Source organism: Arachis ipaensis, chromosome B4 (genome assembly GCF_059453495.1).
Source record: "Arachis ipaensis isolate K30076 ecotype BB chromosome B4, ASM5945349v1, whole genome shotgun sequence".
NCBI classification, from domain to species: domain Eukaryota; kingdom Viridiplantae; phylum Streptophyta; class Magnoliopsida; order Fabales; family Fabaceae; genus Arachis; species Arachis ipaensis.
In genome coordinates, this window is record NC_142439.1 from 2,434,142 (window position 1) to 2,457,133 (window position 22,992).

Sequence of the window (22,992 nt, forward strand, 5' to 3'; positions counted from 1 at the left end):
TCCCAATACTTTCTCAACTTGCTCACACTCTTGCTAACTTAGGCATTGGAGTGTCATTGCAGGTACCACCCCCCATTCTTCCAGACGCACAAGTCGAACGGAGGAACACCGAGTTTCAGGTGCACCAGCTGACCACCTCCCTCACACGTTTGGGTCAACCAACGTCATCCAGCCCACTAATCTCCGGTTACCCACCGTAACAATAATATTTTGTAGATAAATAGTTTATTTTTATTATTTAAAAAATGTAATAATATTTTAGTAGTAATAAATATAAGAATGAAAAAAAAATCAAATATTTTTCAAATTTCGGAATTTTAATTTTTTTATCAATAATATTTGATATTTGATCCGAACTTAAAAATTGTTAAATCTAATTTAACTCAATGTTTTAGTGTAGATGAGATCGAAAATTTACCTATATCCAATCCGATCCAATCGTACACCCCTAATAGTTTACCAACTATCATTTCTACCTACGAAAATTGAAAACGCTAACATATCTACCTATAGAAGAAGAAAATTACTATTGGTATCCATGAAACATAGGTTCTATACAACAAAATTATCCAAATACTAAAAAATTATATAAAAATTCCAATTTACCCTTATCATTATTATCTTTTTTCTCCCCAGTAACCACTCCATCATCCTCATCTTCTTATCACCTTACCACCACCACCACCACTAACCCCATCCGCTGCCGTCCTCCTTCCGCCGTGGCCACCCCTCCTTCTCTCCTTCCCTGTCTCGTCCTCGTCGATCAGAGAACCTTCGCATCAGCCCATGCTTTGCCGCCACCAACAGCCTTAGAGCTGCAGTGCCCCCCTCTCCTCTCTTCACCTATTATGGCTACCTTCTCCTCATCACTAAACCAGTGCCGCTGACGGGCCACCGCGCCAGCCGCCACCACCACTGCGGTCCCCTTTGCGAACCAAAATCGCGGCTCCCTCTCTCTCTCTCTCTCCATCTTATTTAAACCACCGAACTCTAATTCATCTCTCTCTCTCTCTCTCCATTTGATTTAAACCATCGAACTCTAATTCATTTCTCCTTCCAGCCGCCACCATCTGCGACGAACCCAAGCCACACTCATCATCCAAGTCGTTCTTTCTCTCGGTCCAGACCATCGCCAACGAGCCACTCACCAGTCTTGCACCTCCTCCATAGAACCCTAACTCAGCCCCTGTTCTCACTCTCCCTTCTACTCCAACGAGTTGCCGGTGACGTTGCCACCATCATCAGTTTCTCATCGCCGAACCTTCAGAGCAACTACCGTAGTTAGCGTCTCTCTCGTCGAAACAGAACAAGCTTACTCCTGCCTCTCAGAGTTTGGCTCAGGTGAGAATTACTCAATTCGTTCAATTTCCTATATAGTCTATTTGAGTTTGGCAATTGATTTGTTGTAAGGGCATTAAGTGGTAGCACTCTGTTCTTCTGAGTTCAATGAAAAGTTGAAAATTATGATAATAAGGATAATTTGAAATTTTTATGTGATAGTTTTCTTTTTTCATGGGTAGATATGTTAACATTTTCAATTTTTGGGATGGCAGTTTACGCGGCAAAATATAAATAAAATAAAAATTTCGGATCTCCTCATGCGTCAGCACATTTTGCTGTTACTTTGGCGCCAAAAGTAAGTTTGAACATACAGAAGCCTGGTCCTCATCGTTTCTGAGCTTGAACCCGGACGAGAATGTACGATTCGCAGGAAGTGGATTTGGATTTCGAAGAAGAAGCTGACACTGTCTTCATCAACGACATCTCATGCTCCCAGGGCCACCGTTCCTCCTTAAATCTCCGCACTCAGCTCGGCGGCTCCATCTGCCTCCTCTGCTTCTCCAACCTCGTCTCAAACCCTCTCTCCCCAACCGTCCACGTGTCCTATGCTCTCTCCCAGATCGAACGATCCCTCTCTCACCCTCCCTTCCTCCGATCGGTGCTCGCATTCCACCCTCACTTCTTCCTCTCTCCTCTCGTCGCTGCTCTCTCCTCCTTCGACGATGAGCCCATTGCTGCGCAGATTATCCGCCTCATTGTCGATATCTGCGCCTCCGATGATCCCTCCGTTCGACAAGAGTTCGTCAGTCGGGTTTCCGATAAGATTGCCTCCGGTACTCTGGCCTGGAGCTCCCGTCAATTGCACATGGTAATTTTGATTTACTTCCCGATCAAATATGTTTTGGATTCTTGGTTTCGTCTGATTATTTATTTGTTTAAATACCTTACATGAAATCAAACGTAATGCGGTGATATGTTTTTTGCGTGTAACGAATTATTGATCTAGTGATGCTTTTAAATTGTGATTGTTGTTATGTTGCATTTACTGAATTGGGGAAATTGGACTAAAATTGAAGTTGTTATGAATTTATATGCATTTCCAAGGCTTCCAAAACTATGAGATTTTGCTCTGACTGAAATTTCTGTAGCCGCAATCACTGTAATTTCTGTGATTGTGGATGCAGTCATGGTTGTTGTTATGGTGGCGGGCGACAAATTTAAACTTAACATATGGCTCTATGCAGTCTTGGAGTACAATTAACTGTCCATATGACTTCAAAGTCATGAGTTCATGCCATGAAAACAGTCACTGTTTCTTTTTTTTTTTTTTTTTTTTTTTGTGGTTTGAGTGTACAGATACACTGCCTTGGGGTTCTTCTGAATTGTGAAAATGATGATCTAATAACACATATCAGAGATGTATACAGCCTCATTACCATTCTTGTTACCGGTCTTCAATTGCCAAGGTGAACAATTGTATTGGTTCTGTTATGCATAATAGTTTTTTCAAATTTGATTTGGATGTTTGTAAGCCCTCTACTTCCTCAGTGCAGTGACGAGATCCGTGGCGAGATCCTTTTTGTCCTTTACAAACTGTATGCTCTTAAGAATACATCTGCTGAGGGAGATGACACTGATATCTTAGTTCCCTTTTGTCCGAAGCTCCTGTACCTATTGGGAGATGTTCTCATGAAGACTCAAAATGATGATGTTCGCTTGAATTGTATTGGTCCGTTATCAATCTCACAATCTTTTTGTTTGTTGCTGAAGTTTCAATTTCCAGTATCTCTGTTTTGTTTGCGACGAGGCCAGTTTTGGACATTTAGTAAGATTTGACATCAAGAATTTCTATGATAGTTGTTATTGGCAGTTACACTGGTTCAACATGCAGTTAGTTAGGTAGGTCTTGGTGTGTGTAGTTAGTTAGAAATTCATTCTCATTTCATTTAGAGATTACTAACATGTCTTTTGTCTTACTTAGCTTGTCATGTATATTTTCTCATTCACAATTCCAAGCTCTCTCTTTTCTCTCTGTTACTTGGTCCTCATGCTTTCGTCTTAAGGAGCTGATACCATTGGCACTCTCCAAAACATGTTTTTACTCTTTCTTGCATTGAAACTCATTACAAACAAGATGATACAATCTAATAGATTTTTGCAATTAGGAGGCCCTATCTCCTGGTGCTGTTACACGGTGACAATATAAAAAGACACAAAAGGTTGCCATATTATGCAGAACTTCATATATGATCATCTGTATATCATGATATCAATAAGATTGGTTTTCTGCTTGTATCTCTCTAAGACTATGCATACATAAGCTACAGACTATATATGCTAAGCAGACAATGCTGGATTAATGAATGAGTCATTAATGTTAGTCAGCAACAGAAAAGACTCACTCTGTAGTATGACATAACTTTCAGTATTGTTTTACTTTGACTAACAGTTCTCCTTCATTATTGATTAGCACTTTTGACTATGTTGGCTCAAGGACATTTGCTCAGGGAAGAAAGTGCATATGATACTTGTCACCTTTCTTACTCTGATGGAGCTGACTCTGAAGAAAACATTGAGGGAGCCAAGGAGTTGTCTCTGGTTAATCTGCTTGCAGAAGCCATCAAAGGTCCACTGCTTTCATCGAACAGTCAAGTCCAAATCAGCACTCTGGATTTACTATTTCATTATCTGTCTTCAATCGGAACTTTAGACAATCAGATTCATGTCATGGTAGAAGAAAACATTGCAGATTATGTATTTGAAGTATTAAGATTATCAGGTAAGTACACACTTAAAAATTGCTAACTAGTGTGTCCTTGCGTTACTGATAGGTTCAGGGAGTAGCAGAAACAGTAGGCTTTATTGATGAACTAGGGATTGCAAATCACAATTCCCTTATTGGAATACACGGTTGGAACTACCAACTGTGGACGGAGTTCTTCCTCTCCAATTCTAACAGTTTTAATAGAAAATTCACAAAACTAAAATTAACTAATCAACTAGTATTTATAGGCAGCAGCTAGGACTAAGAACTATTGCCCTTATGCCTGCTAGTGAAGCTCAAAGGAAACAACCAGATAGCTAATTCACAGCAATTAGGAACTAAAACAACTAAAAACCAGCAAGTAGACTACTTGCCTTTCCTCTTGTAAACTAAACCAAACCGGTTTCTATCAGTTACAGTCTGGATTCATTGCTGATCGAATGAAATGTATAGTCAGTTACCTGGATGAGTTTGATTGGTCTAGTTTAGCTTAGCTCATCTTTTTCCTTTTAAAGTTTGTAAAATGCGATTCTTAATTTGGATCTTCATGTTACAACAAAGTGACTTATGCTGTTCCATTTTTATGAACAGATTGTAAGGATCCTGTAGTTAGGATGTGCCTTCAGGTACTTGATTTTTTATCAACTGATAAGGAAGCTTTCAAACTAAGGCTTGTTATTGGGTTTCACACTCTGATTCTAGTATTACATTATGTGGCTGAAGTTCCTTTTCACCCAGCTCAATACCAGACTGTGAAGCTCATTTATGAATGCATTTCTGAGTGCCCTGGAGCTGTATCATCTTCTCAAATGGAGGAGTTGGTTCTTGTTTTGATAAAAATGCTTAAAAAGAATTCTAATGGAGAGATGGGTATGACTCCTGATACTTTTATAATGGCTTGCTCAGTCTTTGTGGCCCTTATCAGATCTCCATCTTGTAATGGAGATTTAGATCTGCCAAAATCTGTTGAGGATGCAGTGAAACATGCCGCATTAGCTTGTATCTGCATCTCTGAAAGGGACATTAACCAAATCTTGCAATGTTTGTACCTACTTAAAGAGGCATATGCATACAGTCATGATGGGAACACCATCAACTCTAGTAAGCTGACACTTAGAAGCTGCATTCTAGATATATGTAATACACATTTGCTTCCTTGGCTCATATCTGGCATCCATGAAATGGAAGAGGAAATTGTCCTGGCTGTGCTTGAAACTTTTCATTTGATACTTTTGCATTCTAGTAATGATGCCATGGAATTTGCAGAGTCCCTGATTTCATCCAGTTGGTTCAGTTTTTCATTTGGATGTTTGGGTTTGTTTACTGGAGATAGGATGAAATATAGAGTATATTTGTTACTCAGCTCACTCATAGATTCTCTCCTGGGAAATGATTCTGGACAACTAATTAGAGATGCTGCATTGGACCTACCATCCGATCCTGTTGACTTACTCTTTCTACTTGGGCAGAGGAGAAGTAACAATTTAAACTTGCCCTCTTGCCAAACTGCTATTTTGCTGATTATGTATACTAGTACACTATATGATGAAAGGTTGTTGAACTGCCCATTTCATTTTATTCCTATTTCTGTATTTGACAATTCATCGACATCTATGTTTCCCTAACAGCAGTATTCTGACTTTCATTTACCAGAATTGCTGATGAGAAGTTGGCTTTAGCTTCCCTTGAACAATATATTCTTCTTAATGGAAGTGATTTTCAAGATCCAACCAATGATAACTTGATAGTGACGCAACTGGTAAATCTGTTCGGATTGTTAAGGGGTCTTGGCAAGATGAACCACGAAATTCATTACAGTCGAGAAGCTGAAGAGATTCTGTTTCGGCTCATAAAGAATGATGAATGGGATTTACTTTCTGCAAGGATTCACACAGTATCATTGAGGTGGTTGTTTCAACAAGAGAATATAGTCGAATCCTTGGGTCATCAGATTTTAGCATTCTGCAGAAGCTACAACTTAGAAGGAGGTGACATAATTACTGGGAACATTTATCAAACTATAGATGTACAGACGCTTGCAGAGTTGGTATCTGAAAAAGATAATTATGGAGCTAGACTTTTCGTATGCTTATTGGCACAGCTCTTTGAGGAAGAAGGTCAAGAACATGATGTGATTTCTGTTCTGAATCTTATGGCAACCTTAATTCACATCTGTCCAGCTGCTTCTGACCAGCTATCTTTGCATGGAATAGGGTCAACAATCAGGAATTGGTGCTATTCGAGCAATACCTTTTCAGAAACTACTTTCATGTCCATCTTGCTTTTAGTTTTTAACATTTTGAGTTCAGTGCATCCTGAAGCACTTTCAGCTGATCAGAGTTGGATTGCAGTAACCATGAAGGTATATAATTATGCACATTGCTTCCTATTGTTAGAAAGTTTGTTTAGAGTATTGAAGTTGTTTAGAGATTATATAAATTAATCATGACCATGTTTAGATATTCTAGTTTTGGTTTGGTTAAATTATCATTTTAGTCCTTGCAATTTACGCTAGCTTTGGATTTGGATTTTGGAACCTGGACTTTCTAGTTCCATTTACTCCTAGTCCTAGCCATTTATCAGACTTAGTATAGTCAGTGATCCTCCATGTGTAGTCTCTATCCAATGATGATAATATTATCGAGTTCTGATCATATGGGTGTCATTTTGCCAAACTTTTACATCTAAAATCCTGAAGGAAGCTAGCTAGTATCCAGACTGCAAAACATAACTCTTGTGAATTGCGATGCTCATGTTTGAATTTGGAAAAGTATGATAGTATGAATAGGTAACAGGCCAAAAACAACAATCTGGGGATCAGTTGCAAGAATATTAGAATCGAGAGTCTAAAATGTAGTAGCTAAATTGAACTGGAATATATAATAGCAAGACCGCAGTTAGAGAAGGGTTGAATGCAAATGTGCATTGATGCTACCATTTTTTTCGTGAACAAACTACTTTTAACACTATGATTTGTCCAGTGATTGTTCTAACAGCATGTTACTGATTCTGCAGATGATGGAGTATTCTATTCCAGCTGAAAATTCTGATGTTTTAAGTAATGAAAGTCTCTTTGTAATTGGTATTCTTTCCTTGATTTTGCATCTTTCCACCAGTAAAGCACTTGAAGAGGCATCAAAGACTATTCTTTTCAATACTAGCATAATATCTGTAGTCAATACTGCAGTCTGTGCTGCTGCATCAAAGGGACCCGCTTTGGTTGACCATGATGAGGGAACAAGCACTGGAGAAACATTAATCTTTGTTCTTTTGCTTCATTACTTCGCTATTAGAAGGTATAAAAGATCGTATCAGCACAATGAAATAATAAATTATGTGAGTAAACTACTAAAAACGCACATGAATAATTTGTTGTTGACAAAAATGCACTCAAATTTTGTTATCGACAAAAATGTCCTCAAATATTAAAAACGCGACAAAAATACCCAAAAGAATATTATTTTTTTTGTAAGTAGCAAATAACTTTTGTATTTGACAAATCGCTTATGTATTTGGGCCAAAATTTTCTAGGACTATTTAGATAATTATTTAAAAAATATACACAGAAAATCAGATAAAATTTTGATGTTTATACTTTTTATTTTTTAAAAATATTATTGGTTGTTGAAAAAAAAAATCACAAAAAAATATATATTTAGCAAAAAATTACCAAATTTTGAAGATAAAAATATTTCATTTTTTTAATTATGCCTACAAAAAACTACATCAAAATTCAATCTCTAAAATATTTTTTAAGAATACATATTTAATGTTGGACATTTTTATTTCATTTTTAAATTATTTGAGAACATTTTTGTCAATAACAAAATTCAAGTACATTTTTGTTAGCGACAAAATTATTCGGGTGTATTTTTGGCGGTTTACCCTAAATTACGCTTATCCTCTTAGTTCTGATTAATGTCACCATATTGACCTCAATATTACATATTTTTCATCAATTATGTTTTAAATGCTAATTTTTCCGTTCTAGTTTGCATGCCACTGTTCAAGGGGTTGTGGATTGGCAAAACTTCTTTGTTTCAACAAATCCAGCAGAACCGCTACCCTTCATTGGCATCCACTGCCATGATTTGTGCAGAATTCTGCATTTTGGTTCTCCTGTGGTCAAGATTATTGCTTCCTATAGCCTGTTAGAGTTGTTTAACAGAGTATCAAATCAAATAAACAATACACATGAAGAGTTGAAATGCTCCGTTGGATACTTAATGTCCATGAAGAGTATATTGGAAGGCCTAGTTTTTTATGCTGACGTGAGAGTGGCTACAAATTGTGCCGTTTGCCTGTCAATGCTTCTGAGATGGGAAAAGCTGGAAAATCAAACAAAACTACATGGAAAGGGCAACTGGTGCAGAATGATTATGGAAGAGATGACAGTGTCTTTGGTATCTCCTCCTTTAGCATTGCCGTCACTTGCTAAAAGTCAAAGACCTGCCATACATATAGCTACTGCTCTGCTGAAACAGAAAGAAATTCCTCGGTGGATGAGATCAGTGTTTAACAATTCATGCATATCTGGCATACTTAATAGCATTGATGCAAGTAATTTGAGCTCGGAAACTCTGGTTTTACTTCACGAACTACTCAAATCAGACTTCTTAAGTACTGAGCAAACTGCAACTATAAGTCAAATGCTCCAGGTAACTATCATCTTATGTCTATAAGTTTAAACTACATATGCTCTATATTTAGGGTTAACTTTATTACACTCGCATGAAGTTTACAATATGTGCATTTTACATAACTAGATTAGATGTCATAGCTATGCCATTGCTATTGTTTACAGGAATGCAGAAAGCACATTTACACAAACTCCGAATGTCTCCCATCCGAACCAATAAAGAAGGTCCTCACCACGCCTTATGATCTGGGAGACGTTTACAGCTATCTCATTGATTTAATGTCATCAGAGACATATATAGATATGGATTCATGGGGATTTCATGTGGGTAATAAGAGGCTCTTAGAAGAAATAGAATTGTTTTTGAGGACCCTCACTGTAGATAATAGATGCAGATAGCTTAGGTATCAAAATAGTAAGCATGTTGGAATTCCATTACAAAGTATCATAGTGATTCTATATATATGTATTTACCTCATGATCGCCATCTTGATCATCATCATTGCCCCTCACATAATCACGTTAACTAGTGTAAGTCCCAGCGCGAGCACAGCAGCCCTAGCTCGCTTATATACTTTAGGTGCAGGCCCATGTCTAGGAGGTGGTGGCGGGATTGCAAGCATTTGTGGTACATGGAGATGCATGCCAGCCTGCCTTGGATCCAACAAAAACACAGAAAACCTATTACCTTAAAAGCACTATCTTACATAAAAGAAATGATAATGGGGAAAGAAAATGCATAAACTACATGGTATCATATCACCATTTTCTGCCCGTGTAACATCCCATTTGTTGGAGAGGAAAACATGTCTTGTAAGAGTGTAAATACTTTTTTTCTTGGTATACATTTTAAATCAGGGAGAAACAACCCGAAAACGGAAAATATTACAAGCGGCAGAGCTGATTGTAATGTAATGTATGATAAATCTACAATTCCTAAACCGCTAGTTACAAGTGTTTTTTTTCAACCTCCTAATCCCAACTAGACAATAAACAATAATGTGAGACATTGAAACTTTCTTTACATACTCCATCTCTTTTGTTATCTGTTTTGTTTTCATACAATGAATGTTACTTGCCACTATACATTGATACTAAAGTAATAAGGTCATGATATGTCCATGTTTTCCTTTCTCTATACTCTGGGTGAAGGGAAGAGTACATTTCTTCGCAGCTTTTTAGAAAATGGCCTTTACCAAATGCAGTAAGAACCAGAGAATCTGTTTCCATTTCTACAACTCGGTAATGATACCGCATTCTTCTCCATGCTTCTAAAGTTCCACTACCATCAAAGCCGATTCTGTTTGCATCGAATACAATTCCAACAGTGACTATATCAGGCTTCACTCGATACATTGGGAATAGCGATAGCAAAATCCTCAACCTCTTGAAATCTCTCATCTTCACATAAGCCAACATGATGATATTGGCAGTGGTAACATTCCAATGAACCTTGGCATCTCGCATTTCTTGAACAATTATATCCATGCCTTTTCGACTCAGAAGACATGCATAAGAAAGGAGGCGAAGGCACCATACAAGGTCAGATTCACCGAATGCTGAACGTAAATCTAGTCCAAGGTCCTCTAACCTAGAAAACATGTAGTTCTTGATATAAACCTCAGCCACTTTTCGTATCAAATCATCATCTAGACGTGTTTTTGAGTTCAGCAATTTTCTATAAAACATTTCCATCTTTTCAACCATACCAAATGTGGTGTAAGCATCGAGCATTGCAATCAATGTTGAAGATTGCAAACGCATTCTTTTCGAAATCATTCTTTGATATATTTTTTCCATCCTTTGGAGTACCCCACCGCGTGAATACTCTTGTATAAGTATATTATAAGTGATATGATCAGGAGAACAACCATCCAACTCCATCTTTTTCACACACTTACCAATCTCATCATACATTTTAAACTTACCATAAGCTCGTATCAATCCATCATAAGTCTCAGTGTCTGGCTCTAAATCAAATTCTTTCATCTCATCAAGAAAACGCAAAGCTTCGCCGAATTTACCTTCTCTGGAGAAACCGTGGATAATCGGATTGTAGGTGTCCAAAGAAGGCTTGAGACCATGAATTTTCATCTCTTGCAATGTAGACATGGCACCTTCCATCATCCCTCCTTCAACTAACAGGGATATTATCTTGTTATAGTTTAACTCACTAATCCTTGATTTCTCAATGTTCTTCCACATGTCAAATACCTATTATTCACAAATACCCTGGAATCAATTACTGCAAGATGCTAAGGAACTATGAAGTATTAATCCAAAAAGAAGGAAGAAGAAAACCCTTTACACATCAAAAGGCAATTAAATAGATTCCAGATATTGACCATAGATTTAAATGTGTAAATCATTTCATTTTAGTTCATCCATAAATATGTGGAGAGTTTGCATACATAGCAAGCATATGAATGAGTTACTATGATGCACAAGTATTTTATCCATACTGAATGCACTACCAAGTACCACCTAAAAATTCATAGATGAGATAATACTCAATTTGATCCCTGAATTTACACGCGAGTCTCAATTTAGTCTCTGAAATTTCAATTGCCTCTATTTAGTCCCCAAATTTTGTGAACATAACTCATGTTAGTCCTTGAAACAATTTTCAACGTACAAACGTTAACGGAACACTGTCGTGACAGCCGAATGCCACACTAAACTTTGTAAAATGATGTCATTTTGGTTTTGGCACTCAAATAACCTAAAAACAACATCCTAAATGGTGTTTATTAAAATTTTACCTAACAAAATAAGTAATACGATGCCCTTTTTGAGCTATTTAAATGTCAAAACCAAAATTGCATCATTTTACAAGTTTTAACGTGACATGTGATAGTCTACAACAGCGCTCTATTAAGGTTTTTATACTAAAAATGGTCTCAGAGACTAATATGAGGCACGTTTATAAACTTCGGAGACTAAATAGAGGCAATTGAAACCTCAGGGACTAAATGACTCAGCGTGTAAGTTCACGGACCAAATTGAGTATTATCTCTTCATAGATTTATTACTCTGTCTTTTTCATAAATTTATCATAGTCAGTAGTCACATAAGCAACCGTATCATATTCTCACTGTTACACATAAATCATTATGACTCCAAATTACATTTTTTTTCAATTAAATATTTTAGCTTTACGCAAAGCTTCAAACTTTGTCAAAAAATAAAACTAAATACAAGAAACTGCAAGTGATAGGGGTCCCAGAAGTCCCAAACCTGAAGGATTTCCGAAAACCTTGATGCATTCTTGAGGAACTTGACAACAACCCAAAAGTATTCTTTGGGCCAATCACCGTCTTCAGTAAGAATCCTAAGAGGGTCACCATCTATGCTATCAAGTTTCCGCAGCAAGATTCCCAATTCACGGTGAACATGGTAAGCTTCCACAAGAAGGGTGGTGTGCTTTGAGTCCAAAACAGCATTGTTGGTGGATGGTGGCGGTGGCGGTGGCGACAGTGGGTGGATAGAGGAAGCAAGGCGAGCTTGGGTTGTGAGGGATTGGAATTTTGAAAAAGGTTTGAAGAAGAAAAAGATGGTTTTGTTTTTGCTGCTCTTAGTTTCGGTATGTATGGTGTTTGTGAAGCTATTGGGGTGGAAATGGAAGTGGTGGCTGTGAGAACGAGCGTGTGTCAAAGAATTCTCCATTTTTTTTCCTCTCTTCAAATTTTCTATGGTTTGTGGAATGTGAACTACGTAATAGAAATTTAAATTATTAGAATAAACTAGATTTGGTCTTCAAAAAATTCTATATCAAATATTTTAATCTCAAATAAATTTTTATTCGATTATCAAAAAACAAAAATTTATTTTTTATAAGTCTTCAAAATTTATTTTCATCAAAAATAATTTATAAAATTATTTTATAATTATATTTTTTTTATCAAATTATCTTATAATAAAATTTGTTAAAAATTTATTTATCCAACAAAGATATTAAAAATGGAAAGATCAATTTGTCCAACAAAAATAATTTGTTAAAACTTTTAATGAATTAAAATTATGACAACAAAATATTTGATGACCAATTTAAATATTTACTCAAACAATTATTAGTATATGAAATAGCAATTCCAAAAAACTGCATCCTTGGAAAAGTTCTAAGGATAGTTTCAATAATCCTTCATAACATTGTATCTAATCTAATTCCAAACTGTTCGGACCAAGTTATAAAAATTCTATTAAATGTACAACATTTGACAATTCTTTATTTCTTTGTCTTGCTTTTATCTAATTGCAAATATAATTTTATATTAAATAATAGAATAAAATCTAAATTATTGTCGCATAATTTGTAGATTTTTTTTGTGTTTCTGGGTATTTGTGGATTAATAACTTTATAAATTTTATTTTTAGTTTGCCTAAAATTAAAAATAGTAGAGATAGTATTTTTATTATGATAGACATATTTAATAAAATAACTCATTTCACTGCATATTATAAAACTGATAATGTAACAAACATTGCTCATCTATTTTTTAGCAAGATTGTGTGCTTACATGTATTTTTAAACTATTGTTTCTAATTATAATATAAAATTTTTGAGTTATTTTTAGAAAGTATTATGTAGTAATAGAACAAAATTATTATACTCTTCTACTTGTCATTCATAGACTGATGGTCAAACTGAAATGGTAAATAGAATATTTAGAATCTTATTGCATGGTGTTTTTGGTAAAAATTTGAAAATTTAAAAAAAAAAAATAGTTTACCTTTTATTGAGTTTTCTTATAATAGAACAATTTATTTTTAGACAAATTTTTCTTCTTTTGAACTTATGTATAGTTTTAATCCTTTAACTATTTAGGAGTTATTATCTTTGTCTTTAAGTGATTTTGTTAGTTTAGATGCAGATAAAGTTAACAAGGTTAAGACAATACACTTGAAAATATATCATTTGATTGAAAAAAAAATTAGGTTGATAGCTCAAACGTTGAATAATGGTCAACAATAACTTATCTTTGAATTTGGCAATTGGGTTTGGGTTATATGAGGAAGAAAAAATTTCTTTCTCAAAGAAAATCCAAATTAGAGTCAAAGAGTGATAATCTATTTTAGGTGCTCGAAAAGAATCAATAATAATGCTTATAAGATTGACCTTCTAAGTGAGTATAATGTGTCAACTACTTTTAATGTCTCTGACTTATATTCTCTTTTGATTTGAATGGAGATTCCAGGACGAATCTTTCTCAGGAGGGAGAGAATGTTACCAGTTACGTGGGACAAACTGATAACTATTATATATCAATTGGTCCAATTACAAGAATAACATCTAAGAGAATAAAAAAAAATTTTACAAACATGGCTAATTCATTTGTTCAAGATATGCATCAAGAATTAGTCAAGATAGTCCTTAACAATTATGGAAAACCAAAGGTTTTACTAGTTTCAAGTTGCATTAAAGACTCTCATTGATTAAGTTGAATCAAATATGCATTACCTTATTAGAATTTATTTTGCTTTTATTGTTTTAGGTCCAAATTATGATTTGATCCACTTTGTCTTAGTGAACTTATGAGTTAGGATTTTTGAAACTAAGAGGTATAAAAATTTTTAAACTTTGTAGCCACTTTTTGCAATTTTTTATGAATAAAAATTTCTTTAAATTTCTTGAAAAATTTGGATGTGAAAAGAAAAGGTAAAATAATTTCTTATTTATTGCATCAGAAAATCAAATTGAGGTCATTCCATTTCTTTGATTTTCATCTTATTATGGTTCCGCTTCGTATCATTATCATTATCATCACCTCTTTCTCTTCCTCCTCCTCCTCCTTATTCTTTGCCTTTCTTGTTTTACGAATAAATGACCATTTGTACCCATGAGAGATGAAAACACTGACATTTGTACCCATGATAGCTCGAAACTAACCTTGTACCCATGAGAGATGCTGTCCATGTGACAAAAATGTCCCGCTTTGGATCTGAGCTTGGTTCGTGCCTTTCCGAACCTACGTAGCACTCCCAAACCCTCCCCCCTCAATCTGAGCCAACCATTCACCATCATCATCTTCATCTTCTTCACCATCACCATCACCATCACCATAACCTCCATAACCTCCATCACCATCACCTCAGCACCGCCACAGCCACCTCCCTTCACCACAACCTCCGGTGACAACCCACACCGCCGCGCCCCTTTCTCTTCTTCTTCCCCTCTTCTCACCTCCGCTGAGCCCAGAAACCACAGTGCCAGCTCCTCCTCTCCACCAAAACAGTAAAATTTTCAAATACCAGCATGAATCAAAACACACCTAAATCCACTAACATGCATTTCTAACTAACCAAATTAAGCAAAATAAACTAAAAGCAATACAATGAAAGAAACAGAACTCAGGAAAAAACGCAGGGGATGGAAGACAAAGGGAAAAACGGAGGTTCTGTTGCTGATTATGGTGTTTTTCTCGCCATGTTGAATTTGTGCGAGGGTACGAGGTTGCTTGAGTATGGGAAAAGGGTTCATGAGTTCTTGAGAAGATCGAGGTTTCGAGGGGAGGTTGAATTGAACAATAGGTTGATTGGAATGTATGAAAAATGTGGTAACATGAATATTGCACGCAAGGTGTTTGATCGAATGCCAGAGAGAAACATGAGTTCTTGGCACTTGATGATCATTGGATACACTGAAAATGGAGCTGGTGATGATGCTTTGTTGGTTTTTCAGGAGATGAAGGAGGCAGGGATACGGCCTGAGAGTGAAACTTTTGCATTGGTTTTGGCTGCGTGTGCAAGGGAAGAAGCTGTAGAGGAAGGATTATTGCACTTTGAATCAATGAAGGAGTATGGAATTGTTCCCACCATGGAGCATTACATGGAGGTCATTAACATTCTGGGTAATGCCGGTCAGTTGAATGAAGCTGAGGAGTTCATTGAGAGTAAGCCATTTCAGCCTGAAGATGACATTTGGGAGGCTCTTCGAAATTTTGCTAGGATTCATGGAGATATGGATCTTGAGAATCGTGCGTAGGAGTTGTTGGCATGTCTAAATCCTTCAAAGGCCATTGCTGATAAGCTTCCAACATCTCTAAGGAAGAAACAGTCTGCAATTAACATGCTAGAGGAGAAGAATAGAATGGCCGAGAATCGGTGTGCCGTTCCATATAAAGAGGCTGATGAGAAATTGAAGGGTTTGAGTGGCCAGAGGAGGAGCTGGCGCTATGGTTTCTGGGCTCAGCAGAGGTGAGAAGAGGGGAAGAAGAAGAGAAAGGGGTGCGGCGGTGTGGGTTGTCGCCGGAGGTTGTGGTGAAGGGAGGTGGCTGTGGTGGTGCTGAGGTGATGGTGATGGAGGTTATGGAGGTTATGGTGATGGTGATGGTGAAGAAGATGAAGATGATGATGGTGAATGGTTGGCTCAGATTGAGGGGGGAGGGTTTGGGAGTGCCACGTAGGTTCGGAAAGGCACGAACCAAGCTCAGATCCAAAGTGGGGTACTTTTGTCACACAGACAGCATCTCTTATGGGTACAAGGTTAGTTTCGAGCTATCATGGGTACAAATGTCAGTGTTTTCATCTCTTATGGGTACAAATGGTCATTTATTCCTTGTTTTACCTTTTAATAATTCTTATTGCTTAATCCGCTTAATAAGAATAAAAGAAAAAAAAAGTGTTGCAATAACACGAGAAGAGAAGAAATAAAATAAAAAAATGCACCAATAATAGCAACAATAAAAAAACGATGAAGAGAAAATACACGAAAAAAAAAAACAAAATACAAAAAAAAAGTACGTAATTCATGCACACATTGTGTAAGTGATTTTTAGTGAGTTTAGACTAACTTAATTGACAAAAGCATTTAAATGTGCAGTAAAACCGTTATTAATATTATATCATCCTGGCATGGTTCTTTATCAAAAGCAATGTCACAAATTCAATCCCATAATTTTTTTGAAAAGTTTTTTAAATTGAAATACAAGAAGAGATTGCAAAAATTTAATAGTATGTGAAAGTATAATTTAGTTCGATAATAAGAATTACAAATTGGAGGAAAAAAAACAAAAAAAATTACATGAAAACACAAAAAACTACCTCATTAAAAAACACCAACACAAAGATCTTTGCAAATATGTATTATCTTTCGCAAAAGTTCAAATTCATAATTAAAATATGTATTATTTTAATCTTTTAGATATTAGTAATTTGTTAATAAGATAGAGATTATTAAAAAATAGACATGTAGAATACTATTATAGATCTGTCAATATATTAATAGGTATTCCACCAAATAATGTTAATAGAGTATCTAGATGCTAATTTGTCCTAATTAGACAACATTTTCTGAACTAAAATCGACATGAAGTATAATAAGTCAAAGTTTATCGAAGTGTAGCCATGAGACAATTTTCAATTTTAAGAGCAATTATGTACTGCAAAAGGATGAGTAAATACTCAATTTGAGATTTAAAATTTGAGGTTGAATTTAAATTGAGCCTTAAAATTTTAATTGATCTAAATTGACCTCTCAAATTTATAATTATAACTCGCGCTAATCCTTGAGTTGATCTCTATTAACACCGTGTTGATTTAGTATGTTAATTTGCCGCGATTTAAATTTTTTGCCTAAATTTCATGTGATCAAGACCTATTTAGAAGCTTGATTGTTACTCCCAAATCCTCAAATTTCACAAATTGAACTTATTATTATCATCGTTTTTGTAAAAATGTTAAAGAGCCAATTAAGTTTTTAGACGCTCTAGTAAGCCTCAATCATATAAAACCTAATCGAGGAGTCTAAATCGTAGTAAGTTAACGTACAAATTTAGCACGACAATAACAGAGATCAGCTCACGGGCTAACGTGAATTACCGTTGTAAATTTTGGAGTCCAAATTGAGTTAATTATAATTTTAAGAGTTATTTTGAGTCCGAAGCCAAATCGAGTATTCACTCGCAAAAGGATATGTAAAAAGATATGTAGAGTAAGATCGTAATAATAACTGAACACCCTAAAAATATACATCCAGCCTCTTGGGATTAAGGCTAGCAACTAAGATGAAGAGAAATGACCAAAATATGTGCCTAAAATGCAATCTAACCGAAAACATTTAACAGTGCATACAGCATGTCAAAAATCATAGTCAAATATGTGCTTAAGAACCTAAGCAATCACTGAGATGTTATCATCACCACCTAGCATAGTATAGCAAGCAATCTTCCGCCTTCACCGAGTTTCGACAGATGAACAACACAACAATTGTATCCAGTGTGATCTGCTCTTGTCTTTCTTCTTTTTTCTTGTTATGTCAGCCGGGGAGTTCCATTCTTCCGTACTCTCTCGGTTCATAATCTGCATTGCGGGAGATTCACAACCCAGAATGGAGTTAACAGTAGTCAATCCAGAACCATTATCTTCTGTGACTCTAACACGTTTCTGATTCACGGAATCTTTTTCTGATATGGGCGACTTTGACTTTTTGCTGTTATGAGCAGCCTCAACCAAGAGACTCTTGAGAGGTGTGTTCTGCTTTCTTGTTACCTTGGCTATTATTTCTTCATTCCTCTTTCTCCCTTCAGACTCATTGGCAATGTGAGTTAAAGTGGGAAACCAAGCAGCCTGTGAAGAGTTAGAATCCGGTTTCTGCTTGTTCGGATCTGTCTCGACTTCGGGTGCAGATTTTGGGCCAAGCATGAGTCCAGGTTCGACCAATGTCATGAAAGAAGGTGGTTCAAACATTTCGGATTTTTCATACTGCTGTTCCTCAGATGCCTCTGGGTACTTCAAGTTGGATTTTTCTGTCTCTGTTGACATCGACAAATCAGTTGATGCTATAGCTTCCGCTTCATTAGTAGCTTGTACATCAGATTGCACAGGGAGATCTGTTCAATAGATCAGAGAAACAAAAGTGAATTGCAGCTTCAATGGTTTACAAGTAATGAAAGGCAACATATGTTGGATTACTTCATTGACAAGTCTAGCATGTAGTAACTATATTACACGGCATGCAATATAATATTAGAAAAGAAAAGGAATGCTAATTACGGATGAAGCAACTTTAAATTCATTATTACCTCTTTGATCTTGAATAGGGACAGCAACAACTCCAGGAACTTTCGTCCCATGCTGTCCAACTTGAGTATCTTCGACAGGAGAAACACACTGATAAGAAGGCTCAATATTTAAAGAATGGTCTCTACCAGTTCTATTGGAATCTTCAATTAAATCAATGCCTTCTGTAGCCTTATGTAATAGTTCCTCGTCTTGTGTTTGATGAGGAGCAGCAGAAGTACTAGCAACTATATTACTGTATTCATTTGATCTGTCTATGCTATTGATTTCCTCTTCTTTGATTTCTTCGTGAGTACAAGATAATGGACTTCTATTTGAGCATTCAATATCTTTAGGTGTCCCTTTAGGCCCATCTATTACAACCTCTGAAAGAATTGTAGATTCAAAAATATCTGGTAATGTAGCATCTTTCACAATACCACTTTCAGCATGTTGTGCATCTACTATATCAGATTGCTCAAATTTACCCATTTCAACACCATATTCATTACATATACTTGATGAATTGATCTCCGAAAGCACATTACTAGATTGAAGAGTATTCATGCATATTCCAGTATCATTTTCAATATTAGCCCTTCTGCATTCGTCATCTACAGCTATGCTGGTTATGTTTCCCTCATGATGAGTTGTATTGTCTCTGATAATTACAGCAGTTGTTTGACTAGTTGCAGATACAAAGGATGCATCACAGGCGTTCTCATCTGATGCAGCCATTAAACTACCTTTGGGTACATCAATCTGTTGTGAATTTTTATGAGCATCATTGGATACCTGTTCTTCAGAAAAGTGAACCACATGATTCTCATTCTTCTCAGTTTTCATATCATTCATAAAGGCTCCAGTTTCATGTAATCTTCTGTTACTTTCACCATTGAAAACCTCAATGCACTCTTCAGCATGCATTTCTGCAGCCACAAGCTCACAGTTCACCTGCTTTTTCATGTTACTATTCAATGAATGCATATCTTGCGAGAGAAGATCTCCCTTTTTGCTCAGTTGGCCTTGGTTGATAAGAAAATCATTTTCCTTATTAACAGAATCCTTCAAGCCATCATGCCCTTGTTCCAATGCTTTAGACAAATGTAGACTTGCAGAATTTTGAGAGACCACTGGTTCATGACATTCATACTCAATATGAGGGTGTGCCACATCAGGTCTATCATCACATGAAGGAAATGTAAGCATTTCAACATTTACTTCTTCCCTTTCCCGTGATATCATGATGTCACCAGAAGTAGCAAGCTCTGTCATGTGTTCTGACTCTACCCGTATGCCATCTATGGAATCATTCATGCTCTGAGCAGATTCTGCTTCAAGAAAAAGATCTTTGGGCATAACAGAAGGGAAGCCAGAGCCATTATTTTCCTTCAGAATAAAAGCTCCATCAGTAACTTGAGATTTCAAGCTAACCACTTCAGTAACTGCTCCAGACACTCCCTCAAATGTTCTACCTATGGTGCTGTCGGAAGATTCCACAATCTCAAACATGTCTCTATCTGGTTTGATTTCATCCTTTTCTTTCAAAGTCGTCCCCTTCGTTCCATCAACATAGATCTTATTGTCCAGCAACACATCAGACATGGCTTCAGATCTGCAGGTATTTGAGTCACTTGCGAGAGCAAAAGAATCATCAGTTTTCAAATCTGCAACAGAAAGCAATTATTAGTCTTCAAATCTGCAACAAACTTTCTAATGGATTCACAATAGAGCTTGACATTTAACCTTGTAACTCCAGCAGGTTACAATCATCATTCCTCTCACTTTGCAAAATTTTAGGAGTTTGTGCTACAATATCATTTCTTGATTTGGAAATTGATGGACTCTCTTCTGCAGCTGTGAAATGTATGGTCAGAACAGAATAGACTGACAGAGAATAAACAAATCTCAGACTGAGAGAAATATAAAACATGAACACACAAAAACCAAAATGTCTCTCTAATATTAGTGGATTCAAAATGTCTATACAATATCATTTCTTAATTTGTGGTTTACCATTGGAACCATTGTCCTTAGAAGACACTGAAAAGTCTAGATGTTTTCTGTGGATTATTTACCGATCAGTAGCCAAGTCCAAACTATCCCATTTCGCAAATGCATCCAAAAACTGCTCATCTCTTGGATCTAATTGATTTTCCTCTCAATCCACCATTACCTTCTTATTCTCACCACTCTACAAGGCATTTGGGCCTAAAACAACCCAACCCATTAACTATCATAAATCAGTAAAACTTCCACCTATGTAGTAGTAATGCACTAGATTCAACACATAATACACATACAAAAATGGGGCAAACATTCACACTTCACAATCTAATTAATAATAATGTGAAAAAAATGCACAATAATGTCGAATAAGAAAGGGATTGATCTACCTTGTGTTTTGTGATCATTATCAGAGAAGTGTTCATCATCTGAAAGGTTCAAATGGGTTTGACCCTCTGAGACCAAAAGCTTGTAACCTTCAATGGTTCCACAGTTTTTCTTGTGAGCACGCCTATGTTTGGCACTGGGGTGTGGATTTGGAAAAGGCCATCCACATTTGTTACATACATGAACTCCATGATTCTCATTTCCTGCAAAATTAATCCCCAAAAAAAAATCAAAATTAAAATTAAAATGTTTCCCTAGAAAGAAAGTTTTGAAGTTGAATAAAAAAATCCGTAAATAAAGGCAAAGACTATTATTTCACAAGAAGAACAAGAAAGTCACCAAGCAATCAAAACCTAGAAAGAGAAATCACAACAAATGATAAGAAAATAATGTTACAAGAAAATAGCAATAAAGAAAATCAAAATACAAAAAAAAGAAACAGCACCTTGAGTTTGAGTTCTTCTTTGATCTTCGCTATCCATAGTAAGAAAATAAAAGGATCGAATCAGAAAAAAGAAACTCGGGAAAATTAAAGAGAAGCGGAAGGTGTTGGAAATGGAAGCAGCAAAAAAAGGAGAAGAACTGAAACTTGTTTAGAGCAAGGATGAAAGAAGATACACCAAAGGGAGGAGGAAAAGTGAAAGTGACTAGTAAGGGCAACGAGTGTTAAACGAAGTCGTCGCCATTGCCGAGTGGCATTGCATAATGCAGTGCAGTGCAAAACTGAAAGAAAACCCCTTGAGGCCTTCAGAGTTGTATTGACTATTGACTCTCTCATGCGTCAAACACGACTTTTCTGTTTGTTTTCCCTCTACGACTACTACTAGTCTACTACTACAACCCCATGTTTCTAAGGGCTATTCGGTCTAATGGGTTTCTGGAAGGGGTATAACTGTAACTTTAAAATGGCAGTTTTCCTCCTAAATAATCATTTTTATATTGGAAATATTTTTTTATTAAAAAAAAGGTAAATAAATTTATTGTCCTTGTAAATTTGGTAAAAATTTTAAAAATATTTTTAAATTTTATTTTATTTTAATTTTATTGTTAAAATTTTCGATTTGTATTAAATATACCTTTAAAGACTAAATTTTAAAAAAATTTAAGATTAATTTAATAATAATACATAAAAATCATGCTTGATTTATTTGTATTGAAGATTGTTCTTTTAAAATTATTATTAAATTAATCTTAAATTTTTTAAAAAATTAGTCTCAAGTACATCTAATGTAACTCGAAAATTTTTAAAATAAAATTAAAATAAAATAAAATTTAAGAATATTTTTAAAATTTTTGTTAAATTTCGGAACAAAAAAATATACTTTGACAAAAAAATCCATATTTTGGCGTTACCAAACATGGCCTACGCGTGCTTTCACGCACTCGGTCTCTCCTACGGGTGTGTATTGGCCGAGTAAAATCGAGTTTGATGTGACCTAAATCTAACTTAAAATATATACCGGACTTATTTTTTAGACTCGAACCCGACCCTAAACTCGATAAAACTTATACACTTTCGGGCCACGATTATATCGGATAAAAACCGGGCCGTTAACATTACATTACCTTGATATCTTCTTATAAGTTAGCATGTGAAAATATCCAAATTTCTAAGACTCCAATCATTATTTGACATGATAAAATTCACTTAAAAAAATATAACAAGAACCAAATCTTCTCTAAAATTAAAGCATAACCATAATCAATACTAATATTGTCTAATAACACCAAATATTTAAATCAATATAAATAACACAATATTATGCATTAGTCTAAAATCTAATACATTTTAAACATAAAACATTAACTTATAGTTTTATAATAACTAATAACACAAAATATTAAGGTTTACAATATTTAAATTCCACATAAAAATAAACATCATCCATCGCTAATAAAACAAAATATTAATTATGTA

At 35.6% G+C, this 22,992-nt stretch overlaps 3 protein-coding genes and 1 pseudogene across 6 annotated transcripts; 2 read left to right on the forward strand and 2 right to left on the reverse strand.

The window, feature by feature from the left end:
• Nucleotides 1-1,603: 1,603 nt before the first annotated feature.
• Nucleotides 1,604-9,083, forward strand: LOC107638255 (protein PUTATIVE RECOMBINATION INITIATION DEFECT 1). Of its 2 annotated transcripts, XM_016341438.3 has the most exons (9): nucleotides 1,604-2,149; nucleotides 2,638-2,747; nucleotides 2,835-3,010; nucleotides 3,752-4,060; nucleotides 4,637-5,597; nucleotides 5,699-6,407; nucleotides 7,061-7,341; nucleotides 8,037-8,703; nucleotides 8,850-9,083. In XM_016341438.3, exons 1-9 carry the CDS (start codon nucleotides 1,697-1,699, stop codon nucleotides 9,081-9,083), a joined length of 3,900 nt encoding a protein of 1,299 aa, XP_016196924.1. In that variant the 5' UTR covers nucleotides 1,604-1,696. The 2 variants fall into 2 exon arrangements, with proteins under 2 accessions (XP_016196924.1, XP_020976072.1); XM_021120413.2 differs by lacking the exon at nucleotides 1,604-2,149 and having other exon boundaries at nucleotides 2,681-2,747; nucleotides 2,830-3,010.
• On the reverse strand, nucleotides 8,754-12,390 carry LOC107638254 (pentatricopeptide repeat-containing protein At4g14190, chloroplastic-like). Of its 2 annotated transcripts, XR_015881303.1 has the most exons (3): nucleotides 11,922-12,390; nucleotides 9,159-10,898; nucleotides 8,754-9,060 (listed from the first exon to the last, which is right to left on the reverse strand). XR_015881303.1 is itself a non-coding variant. In XM_016341437.3 (2 exons), exons 1-2 carry the CDS (start codon nucleotides 12,348-12,350, stop codon nucleotides 9,756-9,758), a joined length of 1,572 nt encoding a protein of 523 aa, XP_016196923.1. In that variant the 5' UTR covers nucleotides 12,351-12,390; the 3' UTR covers nucleotides 8,754-9,755. The 2 variants fall into 2 exon arrangements, 1 of the variants encoding a protein (XP_016196923.1); XM_016341437.3 differs by having other exon boundaries at nucleotides 8,754-10,898.
• Nucleotides 12,391-15,051: 2,661 nt separating this feature from the next.
• On the forward strand, nucleotides 15,052-15,882 carry LOC107635795 (pentatricopeptide repeat-containing protein At2g15690, mitochondrial pseudogene; annotated as a pseudogene).
• A 1,669-nt stretch (nucleotides 15,883-17,551) lies between these two features.
• On the reverse strand, nucleotides 17,552-21,889 carry LOC107638253 (uncharacterized). Of its 2 annotated transcripts, none has more exons than XM_016341434.3 (5): nucleotides 21,520-21,889; nucleotides 21,077-21,277; nucleotides 20,427-20,537; nucleotides 18,704-20,347; nucleotides 17,552-18,511 (listed from the first exon to the last, which is right to left on the reverse strand). In XM_016341434.3, the coding sequence occupies exons 1-5, from the start codon at nucleotides 21,554-21,556 to the stop codon at nucleotides 17,856-17,858; spliced, it is 2,649 nt and encodes an 882-aa protein (XP_016196920.1). In that variant the 5' UTR covers nucleotides 21,557-21,889; the 3' UTR covers nucleotides 17,552-17,855. The 2 variants fall into 2 exon arrangements, with proteins under 2 accessions (XP_016196920.1, XP_016196921.1); XM_016341435.3 differs by having other exon boundaries at nucleotides 20,427-20,531; nucleotides 21,520-21,800.
• Between the last annotated feature and the right edge of the window lie 1,103 nt (nucleotides 21,890-22,992).